Raw genomic sequence first — 19,394 nt, 5'->3', positions numbered from 1 at the left:
ATCCTGTTTCCTTGTTTCTTGTGTCCTGTGAATAGGGTAAGGTGTCTTTCAAGAAAATTAATAACATTTGAAGGAATGTTTCTGACCGCCTTGACTTTTTTTTATAATTAGTTATTATTTGACTTTTGTATCTTATTTGTAGATATTTGAAATAACTGATGCATTATATATTGAATATTGCACTATATGGCCTAAAAATCTAAAGTAGTATGACTGTTTAATTAAACTGATCATGAAAACTCCTTTGTCTGTTCACACTAAAAATATGCAGACGAGAATGAAATCAAATTTGGCTTGGCTAGAAATAGAGATTTCCAAAACATTGAAATTGCGATTTTGGTTAGACTAATGGCTGGTTTGAGATGTACATATATTTTATATCGACACACCTTGGAATAAAATTATTTTTGTATTTAAATGGGCCCCCTCCCAATAGTTCAGCGGAAAGTCTGAAGGCTTATAACGCTAAAAACTAGGTTTTTATACTTCTCACGGGTACAGCAGAAATAGACTATTGTGTAGCTTTGTGCTTTATAACAAACAAAGCAGTATTTAATGTTGTTGTTTTTAGTACGCAGCTACACAATTGGCTATCTGTACTTTGTACACCTCGGGGAATTAAGCCACGAATTTCAGCGTTATAACTGAGTTACATTCAGCAGCGTAACGTTACAATACAATGGGTATTTTTGGGTAACTACAAGTATATTGTACACGAAATATTGAATGCTTTTATTTGAACGTTAATATTAAAGTAATCTAGGACAGTAGCAAGAATTAAGAATCAAATTTGTGAGAGTTAGGAATTTACTAAAATGTTATGATGATAACAATCAATCTTATATATAAAAAACATATACCTTTTATGCTGTTTTGAGATTTCTGGTCATTGTACTATTATCTTTGACGTCAGTTACCCATTGTTTCATTCCATAAAGTTAATTTTGAGTAAAACATTGTATCACATTTATCCTATTCATTTAACTCTCTAGAACACAACTTTTAAATCATTTACACCAAATTCAACATTTGCTTATTCATTCCCAAACTATTATCACTTCTGTTCTTCTCTAATTACTTGTGATCAGTGTACTGAATTAAGTTCAACGAAAAGCTGTGCACTATAAGCTAAATATTGATTACCTTTCGAGTAATATTTGAGTTTTGTTATCTCAGTAAATGGATCCGAATATCGAGCCGTACTCTGTGTAACTATTATGTATTCAGTAGCCCGACAAACGCCCAGTCGAGACAGTGTCCACCATTGTTAATTTTGATCTATTTTCGGAGAACTGTTTCTTAAATATTTCAAAATAAGACAGAGCTTCGTCATTATTGAGAGGAGGAGTTGCGCAATCGAAGTATGAGAACTAGAATGTTTTCAAAACCTAGATTAAAGAAAACTATTGGAACAAGCGCAGTAAGCAGAAGATTAAGAAAGTTAGACCAAGCTGTTAGTCTTTCTTTCACGATTTCCAAGTTCCATTGTCAAAGCTTGAAACTTCCTTTGTGCACGGGTATTTTTATGTAAAGTTAGATATCATTATGAAGTGGTGAAAAAAGGAACCATTTTACATATTTTGAATGACTCTTCGTTAGCGTTAACCGATTTGAATCTAGATAGAAATCTACTTGTGCATCTCGTTTTTGTTTTTATTTTTGTTGAAATACATACTCACCATTCTTTTTAGTGCAATACCACGATATTATTCACATACCTAAGTTAATAATTGAGGTTACTAAATGGTGAGTCAAAAGGACTTAAGAATTCCATAGATATATATTGACCACCATCTTAATAGGTTTCACTGTAATTCTTTAGTTTCTATGGGAGTGATTTTAGCTCCGCAGCTTTCTTTCTTTCAAGAGAGAGACTTCTGTCGAACTATGCAGGATAATAATGAAAAATACGCCTTTTCTCAAATAATTCCAGGTAGAAATGAATAAAGAAAGTGCGCCTGAATTCAACAGATAAGCTCGATTTGTTTATCCAATTGACAGCGTTATCTTGTGACCCTTTTTCTCTCACAGCACTGGTCGGCTGTTACTCTTAGTCAACGTTAACTTAGCCAGAAATGGATGTTACAGCGCTAATTCTGTCAACTCAGAAGCTGTACGTTACTGTAATATCTTCTCGGGCAGAATAGACATTATCTAGTACAGAGAACAAAGCAACTAGAACAAGGCAAACTCAACGAATGTTTTGGGCTATTTGTGCTCTTCCCACCACGAGTATCGAAACCCGGTTTTTAGCGTTGTAAGTCCGTAGACATGCTGCTGTGCCACTGGGGGGCGACTTTTTTATTCTACGTGTTTATGCTAAAACTGCATATGCATAAAAGAAACGAAAAATCTTTAAGATTTCTATTTTACTAAATCAGGCTGTAAAATATATGCCTGCATTACATAAGGTTACATTTTTGAAAACAGTGTGTTATAATAGACCCTGCAAAAAAATAAAAATAATAATAAATAAATTGATAAATCATTTAAGATTTAGCAGTTTCACATCATTATACTACAACGGTCCCTCCAGTTCTTGGTAGTGAGGTTAACAAATGATAAACGGAAAAAATAAAATTACGTGATCTATGAGGTACATTTTGTCGATCAACGTATACTCGCTAGTGTTATGTCTACTCGGGTTTGTAACGAGGTTTTAGGGTTGTGAAAATCATGGGTTGTCAATTTAAGCTTAGTGTTCTCCTAGCATTGTATTTTATTTTGTCAGATGTATTCCTTATTATTGTATGTGGTTTTTTCAATAGTGATGAACTTAATCTCATAAGCTATGAAGTGGATATTCTTAATACCCCAGTAAAAATTGGAGAGGTACGTTTCCCACTTATTTGCAAATTGCAGTACTAATAAATAGTTAAAATACCACTACTACTAATAATACTACCACTTGTAATACTAATAGTAATAGTTGTACTTGGTCTAACACTAGTAAAAGTAACATTAAATTAACTTTAACAGTTTAACTTTATGGTTAATTTAAACTTACTTAGGTCTAACCTACTAACTTAGTACTACTAGTACTAGGTTGAATGAATCAGCCTGGGCTTTTGAGACCGAGGTCAAAGTTGAATATGTAGTATTAAAATTTAAATGTTTATACTATTATACTTGTAATAGGCACTGTGTTCCTATGCCACTGGTAAGTGTAATATTCCTGTAGGTGAAAGTAAAGAGGAGAAGCTAGATACAAGATCAGAACTAGGTATGTAACAACATTCATAAGAGAGCCCAAAAATATTCAAGTGGGTCTTATTCCATGACCATATGTAACTAGCACACAGTCAGTACTGTGTAGTCACCATAAGGCAGATTTTCTACATGTGAAACTGTAAGCATTTTGAAAGCATGTGGAAAATGTTTAAAATCCTGTTAACTAAACAGTTTACTTTTCAAGGCTAAGAAAAGTAATATGGTACTTTCTAAGTACTGCAACACTACAAATAATACTGAGACATCTCTGCTCTCTTTCTCACCACATTTATTTTTGCCACTTCCCTGTATCACAAACATATTTCTTGCATATTTAAATAAAATACCTAAGTAGTTTGAATAAATTATGTATGTTTTAATGCTTTCAATTTACGTGAAGGTCTCGGTTATGTTGTGTTTTTGTGACAAAAATTATGTCCTAAAATAATTTCAAATAAGTTATTAAAATCAAATGTATCAGATAAAAATTGTTATTACCACATAGCTGATTCTAATTATTACAGGTGTAAATCGTGTTAAGTGGCTAGGGATGTACACTAAATTATGATGCATCAGTATGGTAGGATTTATTTTGTGGATGTGTAATTTGGTGCACAAAACGTCTTTATGAACTTTAATAGATTTAGCCATGTGAGTTTAGTGATGTATAGGCCTGAAATACCTACTTTCAAAATAAAATCAAATATATTTGTTGTCTCAAAAACATGCCTGAGCCCTTCATGTAATTATAAAAGAGTTAAAACATACATGTTTTGTTTGTAATATTTGGAATTTAAATGTGTAGGAGATAAATCAGTGCTGCAGAGAATTTAAAATTGGCCATGGAGAATCCTTACTAGTTGGAACCTAACCAGTGGGGCTAGAACAAAGGGTTCCAATATTGTGGGAAGTGGAGTGGAGCTGTGGTGACACTGTTAGTGTATTGCAGTCACCCCTTATATAGCTATGCCACTTGTTCCTTCCTCTTGCAGCCTGAGTCTTGAGTTGAGGTGAGCATACACACTGTAATGCTATTCTCTTCTGCAGTCACAGTCTGTTCAGTAGAGTTGAGATGAGTGCATACGATGATACTGTTCCTTCCTCCTTCTGCAGCCTGTAACTGTTTAGTTGAGTTGAGCATGCACCATCATGCCCTCTTCCTGTGGATGTGTCTGTTCAATAGAGTTGAGATGAGCACACACTATACACATGCACGTTCATCGTGTGGACGTCACCTATTCAGTTGAATTAAGGTGAGCGTGCACTAACAAATTGTGTCCTCCTCCTGCAGCTGATGTTTATTCAGTTTAGTCAAGGTGTGCTGACATCTTACTTTTCTCTATGGCATGACTCTATGCCCTCTTCCTGCAGAAGGTGAAGGTCTAGTAAAGTCTGATGGTAGAGATGAGGTGAGCAAAAGGTATGATCTCAATGTGCCTTAACCACACTACACATATTGGCTATCTGACCTCTAGTGTGAAAGTACTCACACAGCCATGCTACTATTCCACCCATCCCTATGACACATAGTCTTGTTTGCCTCTTCCTTTAGTATTTCTAGGTAAAGATTATACACTGGAAGAGATGAAATCCAGTCTTCCATGCCCCTATAGAGCTCCTGCCATTGGATGTCACATAATGGGCTTCTTTAGGGCATCTCTGAAGGGAGCTCATCTAGGTAATTCTTTGCATCAGCCCCTCTTCCATTTCATCATCGGTTCTAGCTTAACTTTGTGAAGATGTGTGATATCGTCTTGAAAGTTAACATCTTCCTTACCTGAAAATGTATTTTTGATAGATACCTTCCCACACACACACATTCCCACCTATTCTCTGCACTTCTGTTGCATATTTCTTACTTGCCTCAGCAAAGAATGAAGATTCATAAGTGTAAACGCATAGAGGGAATTAGTGTGCAAGGAGGTGTATTGCTCTCTTAATGGTGAAGGGATTTTGCTGTATAATAACATTATCATGCAGTAGAGCAATTCATGAGAAATCTGTTGAGATTAATTGGGAGTTCACTAAAGGCATGCAAACCTCTAAGGCAGGTGCATGTGGAAGATAGATTAACTGTGTGTGTGTGTGTGTGTGTGTGGATGAATATCTATTGAAATTACTTTTCAGGTAAGGAAAATGTTAATTTTCCTCATTAGTATTTCTTGTCTTCTTTTCCTGGAAGATAGTAATCTGTCAAATAGTGGTATCTTCTGTCTATTCCCATTGTATTATTATAATCCATTACTACTTTTGGCTTTTTCTTTATTTAATTTAACTTTTTTTGTCTACATTCATCATTTCTTAATTGCATATGATTGTTCTTCCAATGCATGACACTAATCTTTTCTCTTCTGTAGGCTCTAATTTCTCCTTTCTTCAATGTTTTGCTTTGAAAATCTTTAGGCATGTCTGTTCTTAAAAGTTTCATCATCCCTCATAAGTATGTTTTTTTCCCACAAGGTCAGCCAGTTGTGGTGATGTATAAAAATTATCCATGGTAAAGCAGTATTCCTTGTTCCATAAAGGTTTTGTAAGAGTCATAATCAATTATTGTACTTTTTCAGTACGTATAATGAATGACCAGACATATCCATTTTTATTATATAAATTTGATCCCACACCTAACTCTCTTCAAAGTTATATATTGAACCCAACCAACTCTTCGTTTATGAACCAAGAGATTTTTCATCTTTAGTGATGTCTCTTTCAGGTGTATACAGATTACTAAATTTATAAGCTAGGTTCTTGTAAAAATCCCATTCAAATCCTAAACTCAATACAATATGACCTGGGTGGTCATATTCTTCGTTGTTTGAAAAGTGCAAGTATATTTTATTTTACAAAATCTCTTGTTTGACATTGTTTTTTGGAAAAGGATGTGGAAATTATGGACTTCTTTGATGAATAAAGTTGCTGATCAGGTTTCCTTACAATACTTTGTAAGATTATAATGGCCAAAAAAACACAAATTTCATCACAGGTAATAGGGTGCCATTTGTTTCTGTCACTATTGTGTGACCAGGATGCTTGCTTCAAACATTGTTCTGCAAATATGTTAGTTTGATTTTTTATTGCATCAACTAGTTCATCATCAAAAAAAAAAAGTTGAAGGATTGCAAAACAATGTAATCTTGATCGGTTATGTAATTGACAGTGGAAGTATATATGTGTGTGGAAATTGTGGAGCAGGCAGAATAAAAGAGGGTGATGCTTTCTATTTAGTCTAAACTCTAACAAGAGACAAACCAACTGAACTGTCAGAATCTGAATTTGCCTCTTCTTCATATAACATATTGGTTTCACTATCACTGTAAAATTCCTCAATATCTATATATTTGGCATTGTTGTCATCAAATTAATCTCCATTTTCAATTTTAGAGACCCAAAAATGCAAGCAGTAAAATGATACAGCTACACATTTGTTGACAGATGCTACACACACAGTTATCAGAAGCTGGCTACAAAGCACTTGCTACCATCTATTGGTGTAATTGGTAGAAAACATAATTTCACTCTCACAAGGTTACTTGGGTGAAAGACTTTTGAGGTACAAGCAATCTGATTTAACATAGTATAATAATTATATAATTTTTTACCAAACCACTTGGCTCGAGTATACTCTGGATAATCAGGGAAGTGGTTAAATTAAAGACTGATATACTTGTTAAAGGAATTACTGGAACTTGTTTGGAGTTGGAAAACATTGACAATTGGAGCACATTGATTAACTTAATCCATATAATTATTTATTTATGAGTAGCAATTACATTGATAAGTGTCACATAAAGTAAAGTGGATTCTTCTGGTCGGTACTCTCACATGTTACCTTTTATCTCTCAAATTGTTCTCGACATTATTCTTCCATAGGCACTGGTGCTCTATGATAGGGTAATTCCTTTCAGAAGAGGTTAGAGGATATCATTAGGTGGCAGATGAAGTTTCAGTAGGTTCCTTTTCCCACTTCCTTGGAGAGTTTTTGAGACAATAGACACGATGACCATACTCTAATGGATGTCTCATAGCTACCACCAGGATGGGATACTTCATACAGCTTCAATTTCACTTTCTCTTACTTTGCCAACAGTGTTCCCATTTCATTGTGTGTCTTAAAATTATTGACCCCACTTGTTTTGGACCTCTTGCCTCTCTCATGTCCTTTCTTTCTCTGGATGTGTCCTCTACAGTAAATTCTGACAGATCAGTGGAATGTATGATCTATTCTCTTCTCTCATGTCTCTTATTCCATCTCTCCATTTCTTGCTATTATGGTGCTCAGACATTTCCATGTGAGCATCCATTTTTTCCACTCTGGCATTTTTAAACCTGTTCACAGATGCTTCTTTAGCTGGGTAGGCTGCAGTTCTGTATATTTTCATTATTTGGTCTCCCGTGGAGTGGTCTTTTCATATCGGTGTCCTTGAGATGTGGGCAGTTCAATAGACTTGCCACCATCTTTTGTTACAACTGTCTGGTCAACATGTTTTGATTTATTTTGACAACTCTATTGTTGTTTCTTATATCAAACAGCACTCTTGGAGCCTTTGCTTTCTTGTTCTCGAATTCCTCTTTTGGACTCATGACAACAACATCAAGTTGTTAGTCTACCATGTTCTTGAAGCTTTGATGTTATTGGCAGATGCTGTCTTGCCCAAAATGAATCTTTCTGACAGAGTGGTCTTTGTCTGGTGTTTCCATAGATTTGTTCCCACTTTGGAAATCCTCTCGACACATCTGCAACTGTCTTCTACACCAAGCTTCCACTTTTTTGGAAGTCATATGTCCCAGGCTCCATTCCTTCTAAGTCTAAATTGGTTCACCCTATTTCTGTATGCCTGTCCCACCCTTCAACCTCTTCCCATGATGCTGGCTTTAATTCACAGCACCTCTTTCCAGGTTCTTCTGATTGTCCTTTTTTAGCTAGCTCAATTGTAAATTTCACTCATTTATTTTTCTTGTAACTTTAACAAAAATAAACCACCACCTCAAACTACAGTGTATGTATGTGTGTATATATATGTATGTGTATATATAATATACTGGAAACAACGGAACCCACTATATAGCTGGTATTGCCTTACAGGGAATACTTCTCTCTCTCCACATTGTTTATGGCATAGCAAAGTGTTCATCTCATATGCCCCTGCTCATTTCCCACTGTTGAGATGGGCTATTCTACAAGACTGCTTCAACTGTTGTATATTCTACATTCTAAGTTATACTGCTACATTTAAACAACCAAACAAAAAAAACAGCATTTGGTGTGGTTCACTGTCTTCACACCTGGCTAGGTATTGCATTTCCTATTTGTGGTAACCCATTGTACATCTCTTATTGCTGGACCTTATCTAGAAGATAGTTAATTACTGTTTGGTTTATGCAACTCTGGTGTTCTTCTTATGGGAATCCCTCCTTCTTATTTTCTTCTTGTGAAATGGGCAACTCTTGCTTATCCAGTACTAAGCCACTGGAGAGGTTGATATGGAGATCTCACCTTTGGGTCAATGTAATCCCACTTGTATGAGAAGTATAGCAGGAATGATTACCTGGAAGTATAGTAAGGGCCTCTCCCTACACTAGGAACTGAACCATTCCTGGTGGTTGTGACTAGCTGGATGGGTTTTGCATTTTCCTTTGCACTTGTTTATTCTGGTAGGTAGTTCGCATAACTATTTCTCATGCACTTTACGGCTTGACTTATTGCCCTAGCCACACTACACATGTACTACAGACTCTGTGAAATACCCAAGCTGGTTGAGCAGCCTTTACATTCCACCCATCTTTGTGATGCTTTAGCACCACACAGGACACTATTTTGACTGTACCCTTCTACACTACCACTTGTAGTGTGAAAAGAGTATTTCCTGCTTGAGATGGATTTGGTCTCCCACCAAGTTATGCTCCCACTAGGATCACACTTCTTCCCTAGTGGGTGACACTCCATGAAATGTCCCTTCTATATTTCTCTTAAGGATGATAGTGCATGTAGGTTGTTTTGAAGGACCAAATGGCCTGATTGTTGTTTGTGTATTGTAAACACAATAATCCTCCTGTCTGTAAATTAAACATTTCCATAAATGTAACAATAGTTGTATTTGTTTTGTTCACCACAGAAAAACATTTAAGCATTGGGTTTAAGAATTTAATCTGTAGTCATACCTGAATCTTTTATTTTTTCTACAATGTCATTGAAAGAAATAAAATCAGGGATCCAGCTAGGAAATGAACTTGTTGTTTGTGTATTGTAAACACAATAATCCTCCTGTCTCTAAATTAAATATTTCCTTAAATGTAACTTAATAGCTGTATTTGTTTTGTTCTCCACTTTGTTTACATTAGAGCTAGGAAATGAACTTGTAGTTGAGAATGAAATTAATATACAAGTTATAGAGTACTTGAAAGTTGTAGAAAACAGATGCAAAGTTTGTTGATGAAAAGTATAAATAATATTAAATCTGTATTATTTATTTACATATCATGTACATAGGCTTACTTTAACTGGAAATGTAATTTCTGAACAAAGCTAGTTTATGCTATTTTATATCATTATATAAAGCATTATTGAAATCTCTTAGTATGTATAAGTTATCAATAGAAACTGTTTATCAAAAATTCACCCTTGTAGAGGACAGTATCAACCAATGATGCATTTAAATTTTGATGATATAGTGGAACTGGAATACTTTTATGTATAGTGTGATCTTTGATTTAGTTTGAAAACTTTTCAGTGAACTTTAGACGTTATGCTTTTGTTGGATAATTTTTTCTCAGACATAATCTGTAAGTGAAAAGTATTATTAACATTTTTATATTACATGGACAGTGCATCATCTTTGTTATATTTGAAAATTAATGTTATGGGATAGGATGTTTCTTCTAGTCCCTACTGAAGTAAGAGGTGAATACGTGCAAGTTTAACCTAAACTACTGACCTCATTACAGTTTTATAACCATGTGTGAAAATCCTTTTTCAATCTGTTATTTTTACTTTTTTGTTCCATTTTGTAAGGATACAGTTTACTGTTTACATTTGGTTAGTTCTGTTGCTTATTGTGGATTTTGCCATGACTACCATAGTATCTATCTGAGATATACTGTATATTATTGTATTTAAAGCAAACTGAAACTAAACTAAATATATGCACATGGAAATGTGCATGTAGGTGTCAATAGAACTCTTTTTTTTTTAAACTCCTTGAAGTATCATCAGTAGAGTACATACCAGATAGCATTTTTGCTTTATTTGTTGGATATGTTTGTTTATTAGTGGGGAACTAGAATACTCTGACTTAACTGGCCTAGAAATAAGATATTCATGCTAAGATGGCAGACAAAAGAAAAAAGTAGAGGACATTTTTTGTTATTCATCTGCAAGTAGCTATAAATATTTAAAGATGCAAAAGTAGGTGACCTTGCATGAAAATCAATATCCTATTTGAAATATTTTCAGGCATTGTATGTGTAGATGTAATTAGGTTCTGTATCATTTTAGGTTTTTTTTTTCTTCTCATTTTTGTTTTAAATTGTAGATTCATACATAGATACAAACATACATACATATATATAACATATAAAACATTAAGCAAGACAGTAAGGATACATTTTTAACCAGCTTACAATAGGAAAAAAATCAAGTTAAAATATGAAGGCAAATGCTTTTAAAGAAACTTGAAACTGTAGGGCAAGGTAATCAAAATCGACAACTGAAACAGATTGCTAAAGAATGAAATTGAATCCATTATTTAACAGCCATGTAAAATACCAACTACTTGTATTGTCCATTATTTAACAGCCATGTAAAATACTAACTACTTGTATTGTTAGGAAACAAGTACATCTGTTCTCCATTTGACTTCAAAATTTGGTCAGCAGTACCAGTGTGTGTTACCTCAACCTTCAACAGCAACTGATCAGGCATCATCTGCTGAATCACCAAAGGAAGAACCTGACATCAAACAGCTTCTGGAACCTTTACATAAAAGTCCATGCTTATTAAAGGTAAATCTTATAATTCTTATTTTATATCAATATGTCTGCGTACATGTTTTATTTTGAAGCTGTAATGAGCTTTATTTACCTGTGTTAATTTGGGAATTGTTTATGAACTACAAGCATTTGTTCAGTGCATGTATGAGTTTTGGCAGAATTTTATACTATAGAACTGAGGAATGTAGAATGTTTTGTTCAAAATTTTGTGGTATTGAGATTCACGTGTCCTTATTTTATTCATTTCGACTCCTTGATGACATGACCTATATGTGGGATGGAGATAAGGCTATATTGACTCACTAGATCATGATGAAAGAATTAATACAAAGGATCACAGAAAAAAATCAAGTTGATTTAAAAAGACTCAGAAACTGGAGCATTTTTAAATAGTCAGTAGTAAATAAGTTGTGAAAGATATTTATAATTAATAGCTGTGACTCGTATGTTCATCTAACCCTTAGGAATGTTTACAGTGAGAGTTAAAATGAAGATGTACACACACAGGTGTAATACATACAAAATATAATTATGCTCAAAATACATTAACCTCTTCCTAAAATTTCAATACTTGTGTCTTAAGTCAGTTTAAATCAGTTACTTTTTAATAATTAATATTTTCACAAGTTAGTTATTTAATTGTTTCTTCTAATACAACATATGACAAATAAGCAGTTACTGCTTACAAGTATTCTGGAGTGCCATCTTGAGGTATGAAAAGAGCTGAGCTTTCGATGTTTCGATTCTGAGTCTACCTTTCTCTTTCTGATTGAATTGAGATAGTTTATGCTAGCTTGGTGCCAACTTTAATAGGGCTCAAAGTAACTAAGGTAATGTGAGCAATTCTCATTAATCATGCATGCACATTAATCTCTTACATCCATGCTGAAATAAATACCCAGTGAAATCTTGTATTGTATAGATTGTTTCTCTGACAGAAAAGATCCCAATTCTCACACAGTGTCCAGGTTTTTGACATTTGATGAATAGACAGTGCCTTACCATACTGTGAAATAATCTGTTAGCATTCGTGTTTCAGTTCTGGGTAACTGTATGACTAAATCATGCTCCTGTTATCCAGCATGCTATCATCCCTTCTAGATTTTTCAAGTTCATCAACCATTTCAACTACACGTTGTCTACTCAAGTAAAGTTTTTACCTTACAAGTATTGTTATAATGTGTTCCATCGCTGTGCAATTCTATTCAGTTATTTGGTGAAAATAATACATAGTCCACTCCATGTAATGACAATTTATTTCTTCTATAATGTTTACTATAGGTATGTTTACTTTTAGTGAAGTTGTAAGCCTAAGTTCACAAAAAAAAAAACAATTTTCATTTTCAACAGAAATTGTGATACTAATATTACCTGTCTAACTGACAAATATAAAACTTTCTTGTGCAATTTACTTGCTTATCGATTGAGTGACTAAATATATGCAATAACTCACACTATCTAACACTGAATTAAACACTCATTGAATGCACACTAAATTCTCAAATTGATTCTTTATGCATTTCTAGATTATTAAATCATCATGATCCTTCTAGGACTACTTTTAACTTTTTAGATCTAGCATCATCATAATTAGCATCTCCCTCTAGCAAACAACTAAATTATAACAATGAAAATATAGCATATGGAAGACTACAACTGGAAGTAGTTCTTTCATCATCATACAATGTCTGTATTCAATGTAAATTTTTTTATTCAAAGGTTTGTGGTATATAAATTCAAGTGTCCATATTTTACTCATAGCAAGATGTATGCATCCCAAGTATAACCAATAACCTTGATTATTTCCACTTATCCTGGGTCTGGTCTCCCTATCATTGTAAAACTCCCACAGAACATCAATTCAATGGTTGTACAGGCAAAACTGCCAGATAAATCCTGCAATACATCCATACACAAAATGTTTGCTAAAACTGAGGTTGGCAGTGACTAATTTCATTCTATGAGTGATGCCTCCTAGAAATAGTTCGAGATTCATCTCACCATTCACATTTAGTATACTTTCATTCACCAGAAAGAAGTTTGTTTCAACTGGCCCAAGTAGTAGTGGTGCTTGGAGAGCCTGATACACTGAGATCTTCCAGTGTTCTGGCCACTCTCATCTTTGTATCCTGACTGGCAAATACCAAACCCATCCAGCCCTGAGAGAGCTGGGCAAACCACCAGACTTTTCAGTGTTGCTCATCCATTGCACTCTTCCAAGTTGGTGGTTACTGAGCCATTGGTTGAAACTAAATGCTTTGCTTCAAGGCAGTTCACTTGAAAGTGATCTAACCCTCCACAGGCAAAACAAATGCTTTACTTCTTTCTTCCAGAACAACAACTAGATGGAAGAATCATCAGCATTGGTTGTGGCATATAAACCATGGGTGAACCAGGATAGCCCTTCTCATTCACACATCAGTGTGGTTGCATTGCAGTGCTGGTATTTGTGGGAAATTGGTTAACCCTTGATTGAGTTCAAGCTAGTTACAGTGTAGGTGCCTGGGTAGGACAGTTTGTCTAAGGTTCAGCTACTGCAGCCATAGCTCCAGGCTTCTTCCTTTCTTATGACCTGTTTAAAGTTACCACTTCATATCACATTGTTACAGAAATTGCTCCAGTCAAGGTGAGGATCTTTCATACCCATATGGTACCTCATCATCTCCTTGGGTAGACCATTCACAAACTTGTTAATGAGAGTTTCTACACAATCTGCCAAAGTAATTGTATGGTAAACTTCAATGTGTAAATTGTATTGATTATTTGTTTAGTTGCCCAAGTTGTCTGTGTTACACTCTTCCAAGCCTTGAACTCTATGTGATGGATTGCTTGATTTCCCACGTGTCAAGCCTTTGGTGGTAACCATCTCACACCCCAAAGTTGTACCTCACTTGAGTTTTTGTTGGAGTCTAGGGCTTGACTGTCTTGTATCAAGATCAGGCATTTTACAGCCTGGCTTGGCTATCAGCAATTCAAAGTAGTTATCTGTCTGAAATGCTTCAGATATTCTTTCTCTGCACTCCTGAATGTCAGGGCATCATCTGTTTTGTCTCAATCATGGCCATGACTTTTCCATTATGACCTCTTAGCAATTATCTGATTGAGATTTTCTAGACATTATGGGCAAATTTTGAAGGCATATTTAAAGGCTGACTCTTGTGTGAGTAGTTGATCCATAGTCCAAGGTTCCAGATCAGTGAATTACTTTTGGCAGACCATCTGTTGGCTGTGCACAATCTCAGTCTCCTCCATGATCTATGGCTGCCCCTGCAGTATACTACCACGATGAACCTCATCTGTCCATTCTTCCCTTGCACAGAGGTTGGTTATCAGTCAAGAGTATGAACAGCAGTTCTGGGTGTGCCACCAGACATAGGCAGCTCTTCTTACAGAGTTGTTGGCTGCAATGAAATTGAAGTCATGGACATTAGCAGCATTGGTAAAAGCCATATCTCCCATACCACAAGAGAATGTCAAGGAACAAAAGCAATGTAACTTTCTTACTGTGTTTTATGCAAAATTTAAAAACTAATATATTAGAATAAGAATGTTGAAATTGCATAATGTGCCTACATACTACAATATCCAGCAATAGTAATTTACTTTCCATTTTAGTGTCCAATAATGAATATAATATTTGGATAGTGTAAGTGAGAAAGTTGATTGTCAGAAATGTTGGAGCTGTATGTTCATATAATAGTTATGGTGTATGAATAATGGTGAAAATGGTGAAGTATTTCGGGTTTTACATGAATAAGATATTTAAAATCAGGGTTAGTATGGGTCTCATTGCCATTTTTCCTAACTTTGTGAAAGTTACTTCCCACCTGAATGAATTTTAACATGACAGAATGTGTGAAATGTTTGTCTGTTGTTAGAATATTTTGATCATTTGTGAATTTTGTTTTAAGCTAAGCAGTTTTTAATAAGACATTTTAGTATAAATGTCCTGCTTCTGTAAAATGTAAAATTTAAACTAAGGTAAATACAACTAAGTTTCATAATTGTAAGTTCTTCAGTAGTTGGCTTCAATACTTTTGCCCTAATGTGACTCAAAATTTAACTTAACATTAGTTGCTATTTTTTTTTGTGTGTGTCAGCTTTGATTGAGTCTTTTGTATATGTGCAATAATCTACATTGTTTGTTTGGTCCTCTTATATCTATTAGCTGTAAGCCTCTTTATATTTTATAAGATAGCTTGACTGATTTGCTTGTGAAGTGAAAATATCTGGAGTTGTACAAAGTTGTACTGAGTATAGTTTTACTGCTTGACTTATTGCTGTACACATTGTTCACTATGTAACTTGTTGAGAATCTTACACTTAGGATATAATTTAATATAAATACATGTATTATGATAAAAGCCTGACAGCAGAACATTTTGAGGGTTTTAAAGGCATTGTTATGCTAGAACTGTTACTTGTAACACTAAAAATCAGGTCTTGATACCTATGATGGATTGAGCACAGATAGCCCATTGTGTAGCTTGACAACAAACATGTAGTTATTTCAGAAATGCAGGTACATGTAATGTGTTTCATAACATGTAAACATTCTTTAAGGTATTTAAAATTCTTTGCAAAAAAAGTTATTGAATTGTTGTTATACTAATATGATAATATTTTGTTTTTAAATTGATTTGGCTATATATGCACCTACAAAATATTTAACATTTGAAATTTTTAAGTGCCCTACATCTTGATGGATCTTTAAATAAAACTATATTTATTCATATTTTTCTAAATATTGATACATTTTTGCATAAACTCAGGACTGGTGTACATAGTAGCTTACAACAGAGGTAAGAGGAAACAAACAAGCAAACATCATTTTTAATATAGAAAAAATAGTGTCTTATTTTAATAGTGCTATGTTGAAGAAGACTGCTTATTTTTGTGTGTGTTTAAAGAGATGATGCTTTGTTTCTTAAAATGTAATTTTTCATTTATAGGTGTTATTATTTTACTTGTTTATAATATGTATCTAGATGTGTGTGTATATATTTTACAGACTTTGTAATTTTTACTTTTAGACTAAAGACTGGTGGACATACGAGTTTTGTTATGGGCATTATGTAAAACAGTATCACTTAGAAGGTGAGTGTTATTATTTATTTTTACTGAAAAAAAACATTCTTTACAAATTAGTTTTTTTAACATTGGGGCTGTGTAACTTATAATAATGAATATTACTGATTTTCAATTATAAACTTGTTTAGTAAAACAAAATTAATATTCTTGTTATTTAAACTACTACTGCTACTAACAGTTTATACTTAATTTTGTTATTTTATTGCCCTTTGAAATGTGTATAATTAATAATTCTGCCACACAAGTTTTAACTCACTTGGTGAACAATTAGCTTCTGTTACTGTATCGAATTAGATAATGTACAAGCTACTCATGAGCATACCTTGTAAAGAATTCTCATTATTATTATTAGTATTTTTCATTATCTTACCTTATTTAACTTAACCAGTATCTAATTTTTACATTTTAGTTACTTTTATAATAATAATAAATAAAGAATATACATGAAAAACAAGAAATATGGTACTTATGTGGGTCCTTTTGTCTTTTTTTGCTGTCAATTGTCAATGAAACTTAAGCCTACTTTTTTATACTAATGGTACTAACACACTAAATAATTTTTATTTAATTAACTAATGCACCTAAGAACAAAGAATAATATGCACAAATAAAACTATTGTGTAAGGTAATTTATCTGCCTTTATAACTATGTGATAAAAGCCTTTAAAAATTCAGCTAGGTTTATCAATGTGAATACTATGAGAATAAGTTTTAAAATGAAGGTGAAATAGACAATGTTCTGTACAGAAAACAATGTAATATAATATGTCATTTGTTATACTAAAACTTTGACTTTCTGTTGCTTATAAATATAGTATAAAATGTCAGAGGGAAATGAGCATGGCAAGTGGATCTGATTTTCTAGTTTGTTGCTCCATACAAATAAGATTGGAGGCTATAAAAGTTGTACTTTGTGTTAGTAATATCTATATTATAATGAGGAATTTACCTTATTAAGTTCCATACATCTTAGAGGGGTGGTAAATAAATTAGAGAAGAGGGAAGACCTATAGAACAAATGTTACAATTCTCATACTAGGGGAGATTGAAGATTTTTATAAATATTTTATTATAAAATGAAGAATTTAAAACTTGTATAAAATTAACATTTGATACATTAACTATGTTTTGATACCAAGTTTATTCATATACTATGATAATAAAGTAACCCTCTAAAAGGTTGTCACGTGCATACCTTTACTTACCCACAGCGAGAGGGTTAAAGTTATTGATAAGTAGGTGTTAAAAATCTTGATAATAACATTACAACTTTAAAGAGTAGATTATATGAATATATGTATCTTGTATGATTAATTATAGGTATTATGTGAAGAAATAATTTGAGTGAAATAATATGAAAAAATGATTTTAAATTGTATTTAAGTCAGTCAAACAGAGCAATGAAGCTATGTTAAGTAAAAATATGAAGTAAACAATGCATATAATTCCATACATTCAGTTAGATTTATTAAAATATTATTAAATGCCATAATGTTCAATTTAAAGAAATATACAGTTAGTCGTTTGTTATAGTTAAGTAATTTTATTTTTTATTAGCAAAAAAGAATTGATGTTTTAAAAAAATAATTAAGTAGTTTTTGTCTTCTGACAAATTTTTCTAATTTTATGGAGATATAAGGGAAGGCATAAAATCATTATCACTTGGCATTCTTCTAAACCTCCAGTAAATATGACAACTATAATTGTTAATATAACTTTCCAAAACGAGTAGTCTTAACACATCTTATATTATTTTGAAGTAACCTTTCATGTACTTTTATAGATTCACTCAATTTTTTACTTTAATTTCCAATACTGAAAGAGTTATCTTGTTTAATGAAAAATTTACTGACTTGCAGAGTGCTATACTTCAAAATAGAAGGATCACAAAAGTTAAAATAAATGAATAAGTATACATAATTAATTGTTTTGGTTAAGAAAAGTGTATAGTTACATTTGCAAACTCCATTATGTTCTTTTTTTTAATGAAAAACATTTATACTGGAGATTAATGCACAAAAATGAACTATTATAGTAAAATAGTTAATTTGTTAGTTATTTTATTGATAAATGAGAAAAAGAGCCACAATTTCTGTTCAAAGTATAGAGTATTTAAGCATTATTTTACTGGGAAACAATTTTAATTTTTGCTGGCTGATCTTCCATAATTAACTGGTAATTTATAATTTTATTTTTATTGAGAAAAGAAAATAATTATTTCAAATTCTTGAAGTATAACTGAAATGGATAACCATGAGAAGTTGTGATTTTTATGTACTCTATTTCATTCATAACTTAAAATTATTAATTTATTTTCTTTTTATTAGACAGTAAAATTGTAGGCCAAGTTATGACCTTAGGAAATTACGAGTCAGACTATGACTGGAGCAACGAGTCTGATTATTCAGTTAGTATCATATATTTTTATTATTTTACTATTTACTTTTCATATTCTTCAAGTTTTTTTTACTTTTCTTGGTGCACTACAACAATTTATTTTGTCTGTTAGCATTTCTTAATTGCTTAACACAATTTTTCTTATGCAAATGTGTCTTATTTAAATAATAAGTAATAAGTTAATCAAATAAGTTACCTTCATGCTTCCAGCTACAGTCTTTGATATGTATTATAGCTTAGGTAAATATTGTAATAGAAATTTATAGTTGTGATAAATATTTCACCATTAAAGTTGCTTTATTGATAAATTTGACATTATACCATACTTTCTGCTCAATGTGTAAAGTGTTTTAGCAGTCATGAAAATTATTTTGCACTTATAGCTTAGTACATGGTTTTAACCTAAACCTCCTAAGTTTGTTGAATTGTATGAGATTATTGAAATTGATTGTTCAGTGCATTCTTTCATGCTTTGATTTAATTTATGATGCTAATTATTTCTAGTCAATTTATTTTACAGCATTGTATTAATTAATTCATAACTTTTTAAATTATTTTAGTTCTTACCTATATAGTTAATGCATCATCAGAGGTTTTGATATTTAATATTACATTAGAGAAAGAGTATAAAAGTTACTAGTAGTAGATTATTAGGTTATTAAATTATGAAATGTGATAGATGTTAACTATCTTCCTAAAAGTGCAGTTATTTA

At 32.7% G+C, this 19,394-nt stretch overlaps 1 protein-coding gene across 1 annotated transcript in view; it reads left to right on the top strand.

Moving 5' to 3' along the window:
• The first annotated feature begins 2,582 nt into the window (after window positions 1–2,582).
• LOC106478368 (protein OS-9-like) overlaps window positions 2,583–19,394 on the top strand; it is a 41,850-nt gene continuing 25,038 nt past the window's right edge. The window contains exons 1-4 of the mRNA XM_013938909.2: window positions 2,583–2,832; window positions 11,032–11,205; window positions 16,227–16,290; window positions 18,612–18,691. Of these exons, the coding sequence (XP_013794363.1) occupies window positions 2,677–2,832; window positions 11,032–11,205; window positions 16,227–16,290; window positions 18,612–18,691 (474 nt within the window). The 5' untranslated portion in view covers window positions 2,583–2,676. The remainder of the gene's footprint in view (window positions 2,833–11,031; window positions 11,206–16,226; window positions 16,291–18,611; window positions 18,692–19,394) is intronic.

Source organism: Limulus polyphemus, unplaced genomic scaffold (genome assembly GCF_000517525.1).
Source record: "Limulus polyphemus unplaced genomic scaffold, Limulus_polyphemus-2.1.2 Scaffold204, whole genome shotgun sequence".
Lineage (NCBI taxonomy): Eukaryota > Metazoa > Arthropoda > Merostomata > Xiphosura > Limulidae > Limulus > Limulus polyphemus.
This window is presented reverse-complemented; position numbering and strand designations above follow the sequence as displayed.